The sequence below is a fragment of the Hyperolius riggenbachi genome, chromosome 3 (assembly GCF_040937935.1).
Source record: "Hyperolius riggenbachi isolate aHypRig1 chromosome 3, aHypRig1.pri, whole genome shotgun sequence".
NCBI classification, from domain to species: domain Eukaryota; kingdom Metazoa; phylum Chordata; class Amphibia; order Anura; family Hyperoliidae; genus Hyperolius; species Hyperolius riggenbachi.
This window is the reverse complement of record NC_090648.1, coordinates 282,588,416-282,608,587: the sequence shown is the minus strand read 5'-3', so window position 1 is coordinate 282,608,587 and position 20,172 is coordinate 282,588,416. Positions and strand designations below refer to the sequence as shown.

Genomic DNA, 20,172 nt, shown 5'->3' with positions numbered 1-20,172 from the left:
GGACACATCTAACTACAACACTGGGGGAGTCATTAGGGGTACATCTGCCTACAATACTGGTGGGAGGGTTTTATTAGGGGCACATCTGGCTACAATATTGGGGGTCATTAGAAGCACATATGGCTACACTACTGGAGGGAGGTGGGATTGTTAGGGGACATCTGGCTATAATAATGAGGGGAGGGGGGTCGTTAGGGACACATCTGGCCACTATACTGGGGGGGAGGGAAGGGGCCAGTGCTACTATATTGGGTAGCTGGAGGGGGCCAGCTCTACCATAGGGGCAACATGGGCAATTGCTCCAGGGCGCCAAGTGCTGCTGGAGGTGAATTTACCGCCGGGTTTGGGTGTCATGGGGACCCCCAGGTTACTTTTGCCCCGGGGCCCCATTGTAGCTACAATTGGTCCTGACTGGCCCTTTCTTAGTATAATGTTCAGTAGTTAAAATATTTTCTAGTCCTTAGTCTGTGAAGATAACTCCTTCACTCAGTCCAAAAGGCTCTATTCCTGGACATCTAAAAACACATTTATTTTCCCAAGTCTATAAGATTGCATGATTCGTTTGTATATGGCATTTTGAGTTCTTCTGTGTCTGGCTTCAACTACATTGTGGATACATTTCCCTTCTTTATTGCAACATTGCAGCAAGAATAATTACCATAAGTAAAGCAATGACTGGCACAATGTTTTGGGCACCTGCCCTTCATCAAGTGCAAAGACACAAAATAAGTGTAAACCGTTTAAGAATTCAATCATATGAACAATCCACATAAAACCAAAGGGCAGAACTGGAGATAGGGAATGCAGTAGCAGCATTTATGAAAAGGCTTATGAAATGTTTAGGTCCATGGTCTGTAGGCCCTGATGTGAGTTATTGCCCTTTGCTCTTATGTGGACTTTTCATTTTAATACATGCTTTAACAGTTTACACTTAGAGGAGTTTTGTGTTTCTGCGTGATCTGACAATTCACCTCTGAGTGGGAGAAATGTACTGATCGCTGTTACAAGAAGCTAACAGCAGCAGGAGGATTTGTATTAAAGAGGAACCCTGGATCTATTGGACCTTCTAACCTGAGCCCGTCTCTGAATGCAGCAAGTCTCTTACATTTTGGTGAATCGATAATGGGAGATTGTCTAAGCAGAAGTGAAGATTGTATATATTGAATCATAAGTTTTATCTGAAGAACTTGACTTCAGCAGCTGATCTTTGAAACACTGTAAACTTGGCACAGATTGTTAATTGTGAGCATAGTTTATTATGTGTTTATGCGCCATCAGCAAATCCACATAATCAAATCCTTTTGTACTGTACTGTTCATACCGGATTTACATTACACTGGAAGCCCTAGCTGTATATTAACTTGTATGATACAGACAGTAGCTACTCGTGATATAATCCAGCAAGAACCGATAGAGCTGTAGCCCTAGCAATTCCTAAGTATAATGTCAAGCAATAACAGCGCAGTTTCAAAACATGCCAAGCTTTATTAATACAAACTCCCCACTTTGCTCATGAACCTGGTCTGTAATGCAGCTGTAGCAATGGAATTTACAGTCAGGCTGTCAAAGAATATAAAGATCCAACACTGACAGCCTGCACAGAATATGGAGGAAACATCTATGCAATCAACCTTGGTTTGCTAAATAAAACCTTTCCATTGACTGACATAGGAAGTAGTTATGAATTATGACATGATTTGTGTTCATCTTTTTTTTCAGGTTGTGAAAACCAACAAGGAAAACAATATAAAGCTATTAAAGAACTATACACTTGGCGGCAAAAACTTTCCAGTATTTCCAGACAATCCATCAAAGCTGAAATCACTATATCATGTTTATGGTCTAGTGAATCAGGTCTACTCTGAAATCCTTCTCAGCAGGATATGTGCATGAAGATATCAGAGGAGAGTCATGCATGAAGATGCTTTACAGATCAGCTTATGTTCCCACACAGCACATTGGAATCGGTACAAAATTCACCCATAGGCTGAGTACTGTCAAGTGGAGACATGTAAAGCTTTCCCTGGACTTCATGCATTCAAGATGTCTCAACAATGAAATGTGGTTGTACACTTGAAGATGGAGGAATATACATTCTGCCAAGTTTTGAAAAATGTAGAACATGCTCTGACCATTCAGAAAACAACATTTACATCTGGTTTCTTTCTGATTTCAATGTAAATATGGAATGTTTAATATGGTTTGATTATAAGATCATTGATGTACAGTATTTTGTTAAGAGGAAATATGTTACATTTTATACTGTATTTTAATTATATATGAATCACTGTATGTTAATTACAAACATGGTAAAAAGTGGGTGTGTGTTTACTAATATATATGATTTTCAAGCAAATCTTTAAACGACAACTGAAGTGACAGGGATATGGAGTCATAATTATTTCCTTGTAAACAATACTAGTTGCCTGGCAGCCCTGCTGATGTATTTGGCTGTAGTAGTGTATGAATAACACCAGAAACAAGCATGCAGCTAATATTCTCAGATCTGACAATATTGTCAGAAACACCTGATCTGCTGCATGCTTGTTCAGGGTCTATGGTTAAAAGTATAAGAGACAGAGGATCAGCAGGATAGCTAGGCAGGCCATTACTTAAAAGCTAATAAACATGGCAGCCTCCATATACCTCTCACTTCAGTTGTCCTTTAAAGAGGCATCTTAATAACATATAGTAGAATGTAATACATTATTCAGGATACACAATTTTATATTACTTATCTTGGTTTCAGCATCAGAAATGCTTCCTACATCTCTATATTGCTATGTAGCCCTGCCTTCCCAGTGATGCTTAGCCTAGGCTATGATGTCACACAGCCTTCCACCCCAGAGCTTTCTGGGAGACCAGCTGTTGTTTCTGCTCAGTTCACAACAAACATTCCACATTGATGCTCCTTGCCAACAGTAACACAAAGGGGGGAAAAGAAGCGCCCAGGGTATGATAAAACTATGTTAAAAGCAACTAAAATGAAAAAGTTTAAGGTGGCTTACCTCATTGATGACACGTTCAAAATAATTTGCAACGTACTTAAATATGCACTTGGCAACGTGTTTCATGGGCCTCAACCCACTTCCTCAGGCCGAATACAGTGCCAGAAAAAGATCAAGCCAGAGTTTGAGGCACCTCGAGCGCTGGCTCGAGACCCACAAAATGTGTTGCCAAGTGCATATTAAAGTGGATCCGAGATAAACTTTTACTCATTGCATAATTGTGTTCCTTTCATATAGTTTATAGGGCATTCCTCAAGCCAAATACTTTTCTTGTTTTGTTTTAATACTCTAATTCCCTATAAACTAAACAAGCCTCGCCCACAGCTTTTCAGAGTGCCTTGACACTGTAGCAAGGGCTTATGGGAGCTCAGTCTGGGCAGGAGGAGGAGGAGGTTACTAGCCATTGATTTCAGAAGCAGAGAGGAGGAGGGAGGAGGAGAGGGGACTGAATTTACACACAGGCAAGCTGATAGCATCTCCAGCCCTCAGCCTATGGCAATGTGACAAACAAAACATTGCTGCCCTCCTGTATCACAGGAATAAATAATCATAAACCTTTGAAGCTGTTTGCAGCTAGATATGCTGTGTAAACTATCTAAACTTTAGATAAGATATATACACAAGTTACTTGTTATAGTTAGTTTTTAATCTCGCATCCGCTTGAACCATTTCAGCCCACGGGTATTTTTCACCTTATGCATCAGCGCAATTTTCATCTACCATTCATTCGCCAATAACTTTATCACTAATTATCGCAATAAATTGATTTATATCTTGTTTTTTATACCACCAATTAGGCTTTCTTTGGGTGGTACATTTTACTAACAATAATTTTTTCTAAATGCATTTTTACAGGAATATTAAGAAAACAATAGGAAAATGTCATTAGTTCTCAGTTTTCAGCCATTACAGCTTTAAAATAATACATGCTACCATAATTAAAACCTATGTATTTTATTTGCCCATTTGTCCTGGTTATTACACCATTTAAATTATGTCCCTTCACAATGTATTGCGCCAATATTTTATTTGAAAATAAAGGTGCATTTTTTTTCAGTTTTGCATCCATCACTATTTACAAGCTTATCATTTAAAAAATGTTTGTAATATACCATCTTCACATGCATATTAAAAAGTTCAGACCCTTAGGTAACTATTTATGTTTTGTTGTTGTTGTTTTTTAATTGTAATTTTTTTTTCAATAAAAATTTTTATTTGTGTGCTTTTTGGTGTTGGAGGTGAAAAATGTATGTAGATGTAGTTTTACTATTTGGCCACAATATGGTCACAGTCCAATATTTTTTTTTAGTCCTGGAAGCAAATGCTTCCAGGAAGCATGAGGAGGATAGGAAACTTTTTTTTTTTTTTAATCAGAAAGACAGTGGTTTCTGATAAGAAGCCGTCGGTCTTTCTACTGGGAACTTAGATCAATGAATGAGAACTATGTTCCCATTCATTGAGCTCCGGACTAACAGAGGACAAAATGTACGTGAGCGGTCGCGCACGCTGGATCACGCAGCAGCACTACAGCAGCCGCCTGGATGTGACAATCACGTCCAGGAGGCATAAGTGGTTAAAGTACGTCACAAATTATTTTGAACGTGTCATCATTGAGTTAAGCCTTTTAGTTCCTATTAACATAGTTTTATCATACCCTGGGCACCTCTTTTCCCCCTTTGTGTTACCAGCCCTCCTTTAAGAGGGGTATTCTATTTGGCCAGGTGGCCTAACACCACCTTTGCAACCATCTAGAACTTTTTGTACCAAGAGAGCGCCTGCATCCAGCCTGGCTGGTCACCCCAGTGGAGTCGGGTTTGTGTATCTCCACCTGCCTACAGTGGTTGGTTGCCCATCTGCAACCTTCCTTTGTGAGTACATTTCATTGACTCTGCAACACTTTCTTATTGTTGTGACTGACTACAGCATCATAATAATAATTTTATTAATGAAGTTATATTCAGTTAGTTCCTCTTAAAGTAGATGAAGAAAACCTAGTTAAACAAATAAAACAAAAAATTCTTATATTTAGACAAAAAGGAGAAGAGCAATACCCAAATGACAGGGGTATGAAGTGTGTGCATCAAAAATCACTCATGTACCAATGGGACTTTAAACGATCATTTTTCAGAGAAGATCCAGCACCATCCTGCTAACAATCAGCTATGGAATATGTCAAACATGTGGAATACAGTGCAGGAGATTTGAGGGGAAGCCGGAGCCACTGTAGACCGTAATAGGAATTTATTTATTTTTTCTATTATACTTTGAATCTTTATTGGAATTTTCCAAAAATATTGTTTACAAACAGTAAGTCATCAGTAGAAACAGAATATATGCACTTGATTAATAACATGGTAATTTTTTTCTCTTCTATTATACTTTGAATTTTTATTGGAATTTTCCAAAAATATTGTTTACAAACAGTAAGTCATTAGTAACCATAATAGGAATTAAGGCTATAACAGTGCACAGTGAGTAACTGGATGCTGGACCAAGAAGGAGGGAAATCAGATTTTGGTGTTTTCAATCAATGAGCTGACAATCAAGTGTGAGTGAGAGACCCTGTTTTATTCAAAGTATAGCAAGCCTGAGCTTACATACATCACATTTGTGGATATGTATCACAGCTTGTACAAAAAAGTGTCTGAGCGCCTCAGAAAAAGTTGATGATGCCCATAAAGCTGGAACAGGTTACAAAACCTTCTCTAAAGAGTTTGGACACCACTAATCAACAGTCAGATAGATATAATGTATACAAGGATAGAATGTGTACAAAAAAAATCTTCCATCCTGCTTGAATAATCTTCCATCTTGCTCCCCTTGGTGTCTTCTGTGTTGATTGCAGAGATATTGACAGAAGCCTCTATCTCCCTTGAGCATTGTTGCTTAACTGATGTTATCCTACAAGCCCTGCCTTTATTTACAGACTAGACAGGACCTCAAAGAGCATGAGCGCTTCTGTTAATATCTTTGTAATCAACACAGCAGACAACAAGAAAACAGACATTGAAGAAGCATCATCTAAAAGCAAGATCATTAACATTGAGACAGGGTGCTTTGTAAATAGGGGAAGATTTTGCAAAGTACCTCCCACTTTTAAAAAGCTATGTAGGTTGACACTCTCCAGAATGCAGTGCTCATGGTCTCCTCCTTCTTGGTCACCAAAACTGTATGGTTAAAAAAAAAGCTTAATTAGATCTGGAGAGCATTATGTACATTTTGCTGGACATCTCAATTTTTCCCTTTTCCCTTTCATGTTATTATTATTTATCGGATTTATATAGTGACAACATATTATGCAGTGCTGTCTAAATACGGTTACAAATGATGATAATAGGAGTACAGACAACATAGTACAGGCAATAAGCAAAAAGATACACAATGCCACATTATGCACTGGAGTAGTAGTCCCAACAATTCAAGTTCACGTTATTTTGTGGTCAGAGTGCATGATCAAGTAGGATACACAAGGCTGGAGTGCCCTAGCAAAGGCTTACAATCTAAAGGGATGGGGTGGTTAAACTATAGGAGGGGGACTATATTGAGAGTTTCTCGGCAGAGAGAGTTAAATTAGGGAAGTCATGGAGACAGAGAGGTGGGAGGAGTACATGAGTCTTGCTGCTGCATTTATGATGCATTGTAGGGGGGGGCAAATGGTTCTCTGGGAGGCCTGACAGGAGGGTTTTGCAGTAGACCAGGAGGGATGTGATGAAGGTGTGGACAAGGAGTCTGGCAGTGTCCAGGGTCAGGAAGGGACAGATCTCTTGCAGATGTTGCATACATGGAAATTGCGGGCCCTGGTAATGGTTTGGATGTAGGGGGTGAAAGAGAGGGCTGAGTCCAGGGTGACACCCAGGCAGCAGGCCTGCAAATGACTGTAACATTGACAGTGACATACTGTAGATGTCCATGGGGGGGGGGGGGAGGTTGCATGGGGGCGTGAAAAATTAGGAGTTCTGTCTTATCTAGGTTAAACCTCAGGAACCAGGCTGACATACAGGGTGAGATAGTTGAGAGGCAGGAGGATACCTTCTCCATGGTGGCGGTGGTGAGTGTCAATTTATGTTATCCGTCCAAGCTTTACATTTTAATCTGAGTGTTAGCAATTTTTAATAACCTTTCTTGCAGTCACCCTAGGATACTTAGTATGTACCCGTACATGCAAATATTCATATAATAACATACCCCAATGTCTGATTGATGTATATGATGCAAGGACACAGAAGTGCTCATGCTGGCTTTCCTGTAATTACAAGATACCTGAATCACAGGACTGGCTGGACAAAATAAGTTATGTTCTCCAGGTCAGCTATTTTACATGCACTCTATTTGTACTGTGGAGTTAGCTGCCTGCTTTAAATATGTATACCCCCAAAGGCTCTGACTTGATCTTGATTTGTTTTACAGACTGAACAGAAGTGCCAGTACTTTTTCAGATGTCCTGTGCAGTCATTATTTAGTCTCAGTAAAGTGATTTGATGCATCCCTGTGACCACCCGCATCTGTGGGTAAATTGTTCAGAGTACATAGTGTTCATTATCTGAAAATCATCCTTAAAAACCAGCTAGAAAACAATGCTAGTGGCGCCACATTAAACCTGCATTTAAATTATGGTTGGACTCAAAAAGGCTGTTAGATAAAAGCTATCCCTAATGATGACATCATAATGTCTTAAATGAAGTATTAGTTTACTTAAATATATGTTTCAGAAGTCATTTTGTTTTGGAAACAACTTAAAAAGTCCCCTGCAGCAGGGAACACAAGGAATACTTTTGCCATTACATCCTTTCAGTATTGACATCTTTCCTCACCAGAAGTGCATACACGTAGATTATAGAAGTGATTAATCAAATGCTGCCTGCTGCTTTGGGATGCTACAGAAACTTATCTCAAGTGCCTGCGGACCTTTACAAGCACTTGTGACCTTAGATGGTATGTAGTGAAAGTGTGAACTATTCTGCACTGTTATCTTATTTGAATAAATATAAAGTCCAGCTTGCCATTTCAACATTCTTGCCATGTACTATAAATCAATATTTACATTGCTTAATTATTTAAACTAATAAATGAAATACCTAGAATGGACGGTGGCTGTTAGCAATTCCCCTCTGATAGCCCTCCCACTCATCTGACAACATAATGTATTCACTCTTACATTTACGTGCCCTAAAGGATTTTTCAATAGCATTAAAAGAAATATTTAGCATCTTTCACCACTCAACAGGAGTGTATTTACCCCATGTTTAAACCAAAACAGTTTAAGAAATTTCACCCCAGAGGTTGATTTATGCATGCTTTAAATAGCTTTTAACTAAGTGAAAAACCAGTTTAATTGAATTCATTCATACATTGTGCAGCCTGCTTAATAGATTACTGATGGTTACTGCAATCAGAGCTATATAAAACATGGAAGAAAGTAGGAGGATGAATGGAATGGAAATTTTAATACTATATTACATACGGTATATCGTCATACTCACACCAAGTTTATTTTTAAACTGTTTTCTTTTTCTCAAATAGCCATAATGGATTTACCATGAATTTACCACGAATTCACTCACTTAAGTGTTGTTCCCCAGATATGGTTCACATGGGTTTATTCTTTTCCCCATCATATACTGTTTTTACTTTACATTTTTTCTGTAACTCCGATACATTTTCTGCAGCTTATAGATAACAACTTAATTAATCATATGATGTTGATAACAGGGCAGTGGGCACCTGCACATGGCTGTTATAAAGCCAATCCTGGTAACCAGAGGTTTTATGCCAAGAGCTTGGATATTTCACCTACAATAGGTTAGTTTGTGTGCTAGCAATTGGCTATTACATAGCTGCCAAGAAGTTAAAAGTTAACGATAAGCATCAGGAAGGGTAATGATAAGAAGGAGAGTTTTGGGTTAGGCATCAGGTAGGGGTTATCATTATTGGAGTTTAGGGTTAGGCATCAGGAAGGGATTGTAGTGTTAAGGATGGAGGTTAGGGTTAGGCATCAAGAAGGGGGTTAAAACTGCAGGTGAGGTCAGGGATAGGTGTTCAGTAAAGTGAGATTTATCACTCAGGTTGTAGGTGTTAACAAATAAGCCGTATAGTACATGTTTTGCATAGTTGCCTCTGGGCACTGAAAGCAAAACCTCTATTTCAATATTTTAATATGGCATTACAGCAGCTTAGCCTAGCTGCAACACTGTCTTAAAATGATATTTTGCTCATGTGAGTGATTCTACATGTGCAAAGAAGAGACCACAAGGGATGTAAATTGCTTCTTGTACAATCATACCAAGTTTAAAAAATGTGATGAGTTGATGCCCATTGTACATCATTAGGATGACACCCTAAGCTGAGCTGCTGATATAATGGCTATAGCTGTAGCAAACATGAAAGGAAGACCAAGGAAGGCAAGACCTTTCATGGGATATACCATCACCAGATAACTAAGGTTGCTGATATTGAGAAAGCCTTCTAGTGACTGGATAGGGCTGGACTCAAGTTGGCATATCACTATGGTCAAGCACTAAGTACCAGATCCATAGTAGCAGAAACCTACTGCAATAAACAGGATTAAAGATGCAGGCTGTGAAGAACAAGCTCAGTGAACGCCCAACTTAAAGTGGCAGACTGCAAGATACAGATAGGAGGAGGAACATAAGCTAAATGGCACAGCCACGAGCATGGCTTTCTGTATACACATATCTGCACAGTGTGGGCTGAATTCTCCCAAAGCCAGGTGAGCAATTCTGAAGAACTTTCTGTCTACTACAGCACAGCACTAGGAACAGCTAAGACATGGCACAAAACCTTCAAGCTCTCAGGCCCAAAGGAAAATATATAGTGCGCAACCCCTGAAAGCCTGTATGGAAGGCTGGTTATTCAAACCAAGGCGAACTCACATTAAATACTTGTTATAATTATGTACACATTTTTTATATATAAATACCCTACCCTTACTAAGATAAAGCAATACTAGAAAGCACTACTTTAAGGCTAACCCACCCAAGCTTTTGTGGTGTAATTGGGGAATATGTAGAGCATATGTGGATTCACACACAATAAAGAACAAGAAATACAGTTAATGAAAAATATCATATAATTTCTGTTTTGATTCTTTTATGCAACTCATAAAAAGTCCAAACCTGACAAATATATCCCTGTATCTGTGGTAAATTCAGCCCTTCAGATACCACCATCTCATTAAAACATGTTTTTTATATGTATTGAAAATATTCATTCCATTCCCCACAGATAGCAAGTTTATAAAACAGAAGACATATGGCAGCATCTAACTCAAATCTAATGATGTCAGTAATAGAAAGAGGCAGAGTTAGGTGTGTAAACATCCTACTTCCCCAAAGGAGACATTCCACCCACCTCCTGTTACAGAAAGAATGGTGGAGTCTTTATAAATGAGACGCACAACAATAAAACCCATTTACCAGTCTTACCATTTAATACCAGCCTTTCGTATTTAAGGATTTTTATTGCTTTTTGTTTCCTGGAAAGCGTTCACAATTTATACACACCACAGGAAATGGGGACAAATATCGCTAATGAGGAAATAGCAGTAAAATTTAGACAGAGGTTAAAACCTTCTAACAATTTGTCACCATATCAAAAGCTAGAAAAAGCTGAGGTCCTATTAATAGATTACTTTAAAGTAGCAGGACATGGCCTAATTTTACAAAAACTGTGATAGTATTAGTCAGTGATGAACTGTGTGCAGATATAAATCCTGATCTCAGGACTAATAAATAAGGCAGAGTCTGCCCTCATTACCCATGATGTCATATTGCAGGTTCAATATCTGTGGGCCAGGCTCTGATATGGGGTTTTGTTCCTCAGGCAGTGGCTGCAGTGACTGATGACCATCAAAAAGCAATGAAGCAGGTTTTCATGTTGTGGATTTTGTTGATTGCAAGCTTAAAGGAGTACTATCGATTGAAACGACTTTTTTTTTAATACTCTATATTAGTGTACACATTACCACTAGTGCTAGGGGCACTTTATTTATTCACCCAGGTCTCTCTCTCACTATCCCTGCTTAAAAATTCATTTCTCACACAGCTCATAGTAGTTTGGGTCACCCTGAGCTGCTTGGTTACTCTGTCACACAGCTCACAAATATATTTCACTGTGTGACTCACAGCATGCAGCAGACATGAGGAGAAATAGGCTGATCTGAGGTGGTAACAGGTAACTAAATGAGCTGAAATATTGCTGGAATATAACTAGCTATACCAGGAGTCTGTGTTTACACTCAGACTGGCTGCCTGCTTGAGGCGATTCACTCCAGGCTGCATCCACTTTACAAGCTGCTGAGAGGGGCAGACCACTGTCTACAATTAGCATTATTAGTATCTTTATCAGTAAAGAGAAGCAAAGATAATAAACACACATTGCTAGAATCTTTAACCCCTTACCACCATATCAACAAGATTCTTTCAGCAAGGTGATAATTAAACTATAAACTGAGGAGTTGATAGCATCTCCCCTTTGCAGAGACATGGTCTAGCCCTCTGGGAGCTCAGTATTAGATACATTTTGTATCCAACACTGACGCCAAAACTGACGGAGGATTTTACAGCTGAGAGGAACAGCTGTGTGAGGAATCAAATTGCTCCTAATACTTGCCCTAATGTGTGCTACAACATACAGCATTTAAAAATAAAGCGCGCGCAAAGTCCCATAGGGCTTAATGGGAGCTTCGCGCGAAGCGTCGGTTGCTTCGCGCGAAGCGCCGGTTGCTGCGCGCGCGCCTGCGCGCTTGCGCGCGGAAAACTTTGCGCGCGCAAAATTCGCGCGAGTTTCTTCTTATCACGCCTAAACTGAGTTTAGGCGTGATAAAGGGCTTTTCACAGGCGTGCAAACACTTTGCACCGCTTTGTGAATCAAGCCCATTATATCACTATTTGTGTTTTTTTTATAAGAGACTTTTTATTGTAAATTTTTCAAAAAACATAAGCCCCAACAGCGTAGCTAAAAACAACAACATTGGAACCACAAAGAAAAACATAAACCATATAAGGCTACAATCAGGTCTGAGATATCTTTAATGTGCTATATATCAATATTGTGCATTAGGATCATAGGGCTTGATTCACAAAGCGGTGCAAAGTGTTTGCACGCCAGTGAAAAGCCTCTTATCACGCCTAAACTCACTTTAGGCATGATAAGAAGCAACTCGCGCGAATTTTCCGCGTGCAAAGTTTTGCACGCGCAACCGCGCACGCGCGCGCGCAGCGTCCCCGCTTCGCGCGAAGCACCCATTAAGCACTACGCGCGGAAACTTCGCGCGAGTTAGAGCAAAAATCGGTGATAACTCAGTGGTGCAAAGGTTATCACGCCTAAAGTCTTTTAGGCGTGATAACTGAGTTATCACCGCTTTGTGAATCAAGCCCATAGTGTTCATGTGACATATGGGATCATAAGAACGGTAAAAATATTAAAAGTTACCTATGACATAGTTGATATGGAAGAGTCAAAAGGAAAACACTCTGTCACTTAGTATATAGTATCCTGAACTGAGATAGTGATATCTAAATTAGGTATGACAGTGTCCAAAGAGTCCACCCAGGTTGACCAAACTTTATTAAACTTGTTAGGTTGGTTCCGGGTTTGATAGGTTAGTTTGTAGAGTGGGAGGGCTGAATTTACCAGCCTTTTCCAGTCTGCAATTGTAGAGATGGTGTAGTTTCCATTTAATAACAAGCGACTTTCAGGCATAAAACAGTAGAATTCGGATGAGCATTATTTTCCATCGACCACATACATTATCCGGTAACATACCTAGCATACATGACTTGAATGAGAAGACATCTGGTAGTCCCAGAATATATCTCAAAAAATGAGTTACTGATTTCCAGTACTTATTAACCTGAGGACAGAACCAAACACAATGTAAAAAGTCAGCGCATTCCTGCCCGCATTTAAACCAACACCCATCCTGAAGGGGACTCATTTTCTGTAGGCGAAAAGGAGAGAGGTAGGCCTGGTGAAACCATTTCAAATCAACTAGTTTATCGTAAGCGGCAATAACTGATATCACTATTTGTTTAAAAGTTTATTAGTAAAAGAACCTATTTCGAATCACTGTGACAGCACATTGCCTCACGTTTTCTGAGATCCATGAACCTGGGTTCTGTCATGGGGGGTTCACATTTAAATGTGACCGTATTTATTATATTTATTTATATTATGTTATTATTCATATATTTATTTATATGATATATGTTATAAATGATGATATGATATTATATATAATATGATTATATTTTTATATAATGTTTTTTTTATATGAGGTAGTGGATATAGTGTCTATATTTATTAATTTTATTTATTTATATTGCGCCAGTTCATATTTTTATGGGGACTTTTTAAATTATTGTAGACTATGGATTATCATGCAATTCTTTACATATATTATTTTTGTGTGACAATAGTAAGTTGTATTTAGATCTGATAATTACGCGCTGCTGAATTGATAGAGCTCTGTTTTTCCCCTTGCTGCTCCTGGAAGTGGTCATGCAGCAAACCTTGTGTGAATCAAACTTTAACCTGCAGAGAGGCTGAAGAGGACAGAGGTAGTGCTGAAAATACAAGACAAGGACACTGAAGTATCATATGGTTGCACTGTGACATTAAACACAGTTGTGAAAAACAACTCTGAACATCCTTACATACTTATAACTACATCATCACGTTCAACCCCAGTTAAATCTTAAAAAAGGAAAATTTCTACCTGCAATCAGGTTGATAATTGAATATAAAGTAGCTGATGAACAAATATAACAAGTAATTATCTCCCTTAATGATCATTGCTCCATCATCAGGGCAACATTTTGGGGCATAAGTGCTGTCCACATTGGGCTATAGTTGAGCAGCATGTACTGTTCTATGGAGAAGGTAGAATGGGTGATAGGCAATGCATGAGTAAGTGGCAAAATAGAAGTGCACTTGTTCATTCTCTGTCATTAAGAGATGCAGTGTGGTAGATCACTAAATGACATCATGTGACAGTTGTACATACATTACATTCTTGGATGAGTTTTTTTTCTAGCATGGGTATGAAGCTTGAAATAGGTGAATAGCTACACAATCTATTTTTAAATTCAAAAATATATACTAATCAGCACAATTACTTGAGAGTTTCATTGATCATTATTGGGTTTAGTTGGGCTTCAGTCCATCTCACCAAATTCTAGTCAGTCTTCCAAGTCTCCTGGTTTCTTGTAAGGCCCTTCACTCGGGTACTGCTTTACTTTTAGGTTCCTTTCACACTGAATCTGCTGCATTCTGTTGCAATATCATTGCATCCCAACACGATGCAATTATATTTTTATGGCACGTCCACATCGGGTGTGGTGTAGCGGGTCCCATCCGGGTAGCCCACAGCATGCTGTGCATTTACCGGACCTGGGGGGTTGATTAATGTACTTCGTGCTGTTCAGCACCAGGGCACATTCTAGACTTTTTGCTGCCTGAGGCAAACTTGTGAGGATGCGACCACGCAGTATTCAATGTACCTCACACTGAACAGCGTTGTCCCGCCCATGACGCCAAGTGACGTTTTTCTGTCAGGCAGCATGGCAGATGGAGCAGCATCTTGCCTGCCTCCCACACTGCGGCCGCCGATCGTCTCTTACCTTCTCGGTGGCCACTTCTTCTATAACAGTCCCCTGCCCCTTGCGCAACGCTGTGACAGGACATCGGCTGGTCTGTCAGCACATATACAACAGGAAGTAAGTACTTCCTGTATATGCGCTGATAGGCGAGCCGCTGTCCTGTCACAGCAGCACAGCGGGTCGCTCTGATCTGAGGTCTGTGTAGCGGCAGCATGCAAGGGGCCAGGGACTGTTATAAAGGAAGCTGAGAAGGTAAGACGATCGGCAGCCACAGTGTGAAAGGCGGGCGAGATGCTGCTCCATCGGCCATGCTGCCTGACACAAAAACGACACTTGGCGTCATGGGCGGGACAACGCTGTTCAGTGTGAGATACATTGAATACTGCGTGGTAAATGTTACACACACACACGCTACTGCAGCACCGGGACCGCGATACTTCTCTAGCACCTCTGCTACTACACGGTCTTCAATGTACAGTGGGTTGCAAAAGTAATTTTTACAGCTGCCAGTCTTTTAGGGTATGTCTCTACCAGCTTTGCACATCTAGAGACTGAAATCCTTGCCCATTCTTCTTTGCAAAACAGCTCCAGCTCAGTCAGATTGGATGGACAGCGTTTGTGAACAGCAGTTTTCAGATCTTGCCACAGATTCTCGATTGGATTTAGATCAGGACTTTGACTGGGCCATTCTAACACATAGATATGTTTTGTTTAAACCATTCCATTGTTGCCCTGGCTTTATGTTTAGGGTCATTGTCCTGCTGGAAGGTGAACCTCCACCCCAGTCTTAAGTCTTTTGCAGTCTCCAAGAGGTTTTCTTCCAAGTTTGCCCTGTATTTGGCTCCATCCATCTTCCCATCAACTCTGACCAGCTTCCCTGTCCCTGCTGAAGAGATGCACCCCCCGAGCATGATGCTGCCACCACCATATTTGACACTGGGGATGGGGTGTTCAGAGTGATGTGCAGTGTTACTTTTCCGCCACAAATAGCGTTTTGCATTTTGGCCAAAAAGTTCCATTTTGGTCTCATCTGACCAGAGCGCCTTCTTCCACATGGTTGCTGTGTCCCCCACATGGCTTGTGGCAAACTGCAAATGGGACTTCTTATGCTTTCTGTTAAAAGAAGCCTGTCTTCTTGCCACTCTTCCATAAAGGCCAACTTTGTACAGTGCATGACTAATAGTTGTCCTATGGACAGAGTCTCCCACCTGAGCTGTAGATCTCTGCAGCTCATCCAGAGTCACCATGGGCCTCTTGACTGCATTTCTGATCAGCGTTCTCCTTGTTCGGCCTGTGAGTTTAGGTGGATGGCCTTGTGTTGGTAGGTTTACAGTTGTGCCATACTCCTTCCATTTCTGAATGACCGCTTGAACAGTGCTCCGTGGGATGTTCAAGGCTTTGGAAATCTTTTTGTAGCCTAAGCCTGCTTTACATTTCTCAATAACTTTATCCCTGACCTGTCTGGTGTGTTCTTTGGACTTCACAGTGTTGTTGCTTCCAATATTCTCTTAGACAACCTCTGAGGCCCTCACAGAGCAGCTGTATTTGTACTGACATTAGATTACACACAGGTGCACTCTATTTAGTCATTAGCACTCATCAGGCAATGTCTATAGGCAACTGACTGCACTCAGACCAAAGGGGGCTAAATAATTATGCACACAGCACTTTGCAGTTATTTATTTGTAAAAAATGTTTGGAATCATGTATGATTTTCGTTCCACTTCTCATGTGTACACCACTTTGTGTTGGTCTTTCATGTGGAACTCCAATAAAATTGATTCAGGTTTGTGGCAGTAATATGACAAAATGTGGAAAACTTCAAGGGGGCCGAATACTTTTGCAACCCACTGTATCTTGCACTGAACAGCATGAAATACATTGATGGATCAACCCCAATGTGCGTATTTACAGTGGCAGTGAAGCATACTTACATTGTACTGTATGCTTCACTGTATGGTCGCACCACACATAATGCATGATGCGACTTTTCGGCACTGTTGAGATGGTATCGCAATGCTACATGCACAGTGTGAAAGGATCCTAAGGCTCCTTTCACACTGCATCCATTGCGTTCTGTCGCAAAGGACAATATAATCGCATTCCAACATGATGCAATTATATGTCTATAGTAGGTTCACATTGGTGCATGTGCAGTGCAGCTGGTTCTGTCGGGATAATTCACAGCATGCAGTCTGTTTACAAGGCGACGTTTGGGTTTGCAGTGGCAGTGAAGAATACTTTTATGCAACTTTATGGCACAGTTGCATTGCAATCTTAACACTACAAAACGTGGATAGTGTAAAAGTAGCCTTAGGCCCCATTCACACTTGCGTTTTGCCTTGCAAACGGACCGGATCCTGATCGGATCCTGATCGGATCAGGACCTGATCCTGATCGGAACCGTACGGTTCCGATCAGGATCCGATCAGGATCCGGTCCGTTTGCATCAGGCATGCATCAGGCTGCCATCAGGATCCGTGGGCAAAAAATAGCGAAATTAAATAAAAAAATGTTGGGGTCAGCAGAAGGTGCACCTGGTGCACCTGTAGAATCAGGTTCCTCCGCTGTAGGCCTCACCTCCACCTCCGACATTCTGCCAAACAGCTCCAGCACGTCTGTCACTGCTGCTCCACTCCAGATATGCTTGGCCCATGTGTCCCCATCCGAAATGGCCGCTTGGATACGCATAGGAAGTGGGGTAGAATGTCAGGTTTTTGTAGGCAGTGTGTTCTGTGCCTTCCGTTCCCCATTGGTTTCTGTGTGCCTGATGGTGCTGTCAGGCTCCGGTCAGGCTCTGGTCAGGATGCGTGGGCCGGAGATCCGGACCCAAAAAATAGCGCATGTTGGAAAAGAGTCCGGAGTCCGGATCCGATCCTACTCCGGTACGTATGGAACGGACGCGTGTGAACGTCCGCATAGACATTACATTGCTATGCGGAACGTACGTTCCGTTTGTACAGTATGCGTTCCGGATCCGATCCGGAAAATCCTGATAGCGAACGCTAATGTGAACCGGGCCTTAGACAACGTAGGATTTACAGTATAAATAATATTTTTGATTGTTTTCAATGTCTTGAATGTATTGTAACTTACAGCAAATTATACAATATTGTGAGGCTACTTTCCCACTGTTGAATCCCCCAGAAAAACAGAATCGTAACGTAATGGAGGGTGAAGTCCCATCACGCTAGGCGACACATACAGTGAAGCCTGCAGTACATAGAGAGTATGCTATAATGCAACTGTTATGCACTGCACGCATCGCATTATGCCAACAGATCGGTTGTATCGCACTGCTAACGCACCAATGTAAATCTGCCATTAGAATATACTGTAATTGCAATTATATTGTCTGATACAATACAATACAATACAATACAACAACATTTGTAAAGCGCTTTTCTCCCATAGGACTCAAAGCGCATAGCTGTGTCTCAGATTAATACAGGGTTGCAGGCTGGGTTGTGTTACAGAGGAGATTGCAATGCAATGCCCCACTGTGAATTTTCCTAACATATCACAAAAAATATGTAATAACAAAAACAGTACAGTATGAGATGTTTGTAACTCCGCTGTTTGTGAATAAGGAAATATCTGTGTATGCTCAATACACTGGTTATATCATAAAAATAGTTACAGGAATGAGAATGGTGAAACCAATACCAAATTATTGCTGCTACATGTGCCAGAATGATATCCCTCTGTGAAAGGTAATGTTATCCTATAATCCTGATGTAAGAAACAGATTGTAAACCTGATTGTGCTGCTGTATGCTACACATGCATTTAAATTTCAGTGGGTGAAGATATGCGAGCGCTGTAATCACAGCGCAGGAGATTTGGGCGCACACTGAGTAACTTCGCGCCATCAGAAGACGGAGCAGAATTTACATTTTAAATCGCTATAAATTCGGCCTCCAGCAATAGCTGGAAGCTAAATTATATTATTCCCCTGTATCCACATGGACCTAGAGGGGGAATAGTAATTAATGTTGCCGGGACTTGTGCATCAGCAGGATAAGCCATACTGGCTGTATACTGCGCCCAAGTCTCACCCAAGTCTCTATGAGAAGATATGACCTATTGCACTAGGATTACTCAGTCAGCACAGGCAATGTATCTGGGTGAGAGGGAGCACAACTATAAGACAGCACAAAGCAATAAACGCTGCCACTCCACTTCAGTAATATGCCTGTGAAAGCAAGAATTAAAAATCATTTACTCAGCAGCCAGGAGACATTATATAGTCTTAGGAGAATGTTTTACATCTGCTTTAAGTTATCGTAGCCCCCTCAGTGTGCTCTGCATCTTGTTTAAGTAGCTAGCTAATTGTATAAAGCGATGGGAAGCTGGTGGCTGCTTCACTACTTCAAATAGTCTCCATGAGATTATAGAGGGATCAGTCTCCCTGAGATCTCACATAAAGCTTGCAATCAATCTCTGTAGTCCCGGATGTAAATCTCTCAGCCCCACTTCAAAGATCAGCTCATTGACTTGTACACACTAGGGCCCTGGAAAGCCTTGTGCACATAAGACTGCAACACTAGCACCCCGGAAAGCTTTGTACACACAGGCTGCGACACTAGTGTCCTGTAGAGCATTGTACACACAGGCTGCAACACTAGTGCCCTGGAGAGCCTTGTACACACAGGCAGCAACACAATCGCCCTGGTGAGCCTTGTACACACAGGCTACAACACTAGCAATCAGGGAAGCCTTGTACACACAGGCTGCGACACTAGTGTCCTGTAGAGCATTCAGAAAACAACAATAAGCAGGCGCAACAGGATAAGCTGCTGAAAGGTGAGCTGGTTCCAAAGCTCCAAAGTAAGTCAGAAAGAAACAAAGTACCTCAGCGCTGGATAAAAATGATCTACACTCGTGGTGATTCAGGATTTAAGACAGTACCTGTGTTGAAGATTTCCCACCTCAACAGTCCACCAGTTGATCCAGGAGTGTAAATAGCTTGATGTAATCCCGATATCCAAGAATCGGCGTTACAGTAGTGACAGCATCGATCGCCGCACAAGCTCCGCTCACTGGTAACGCTGGAGGGCTCTCCCGATCATGTGACACCCGAACTTCCGGTTTAAACACTTCCGCGTCTCACGCTGGTTACGAGCGTCCTCTGATGTACGCTTGTGCTGAAATGAAGGAAGCGGAAAATAGTGTACACTGTGAGGTGAAACAGCCACACGCAGGGGGAGCCACTTACTGGAAAATTTCTTGATTTATTAGCAGTATTGCAACGTAGCCTCCACTACCCGACTCGAGTTTCGGCTCTCGCCTTCGTCAGGGGGTGGGGCTACCTGAACAGGAGGTCATTTTTATACATAACTCCTCCCTTCACATACTTAAGGGAGTAATGTTTAAAACATAATAAAAATAAAATAAAAATATGATAAGACAAGTCATAAAGACCAATAAGATGAGTATACAAGGTAAAAATACGATAAAATATAAATTTTAAAATGTTAAAAATCAAAGCCAATGTGAACCACTACACAATTGCTGGTAACTTTTATATCTAAATATATAACAGGT

At 40.9% G+C, this 20,172-nt stretch overlaps 1 protein-coding gene across 1 annotated transcript in view; it reads left to right on the top strand.

Moving 5' to 3' along the window:
- The window catches only part of CPED1 (cadherin like and PC-esterase domain containing 1), a 344,542-nt gene extending 340,441 nt beyond the window's left edge, over positions 1–4,101 (top strand). Inside the window, exon 22 of the mRNA XM_068276408.1 lies at positions 1,720–4,101. Within this exon, the coding sequence (XP_068132509.1) occupies positions 1,720–1,893 (174 nt within the window). The 3' untranslated portion in view covers positions 1,894–4,101. The remainder of the gene's footprint in view (positions 1–1,719) is intronic.
- The last annotated feature ends 16,071 nt before the right edge of the window (positions 4,102–20,172 follow it).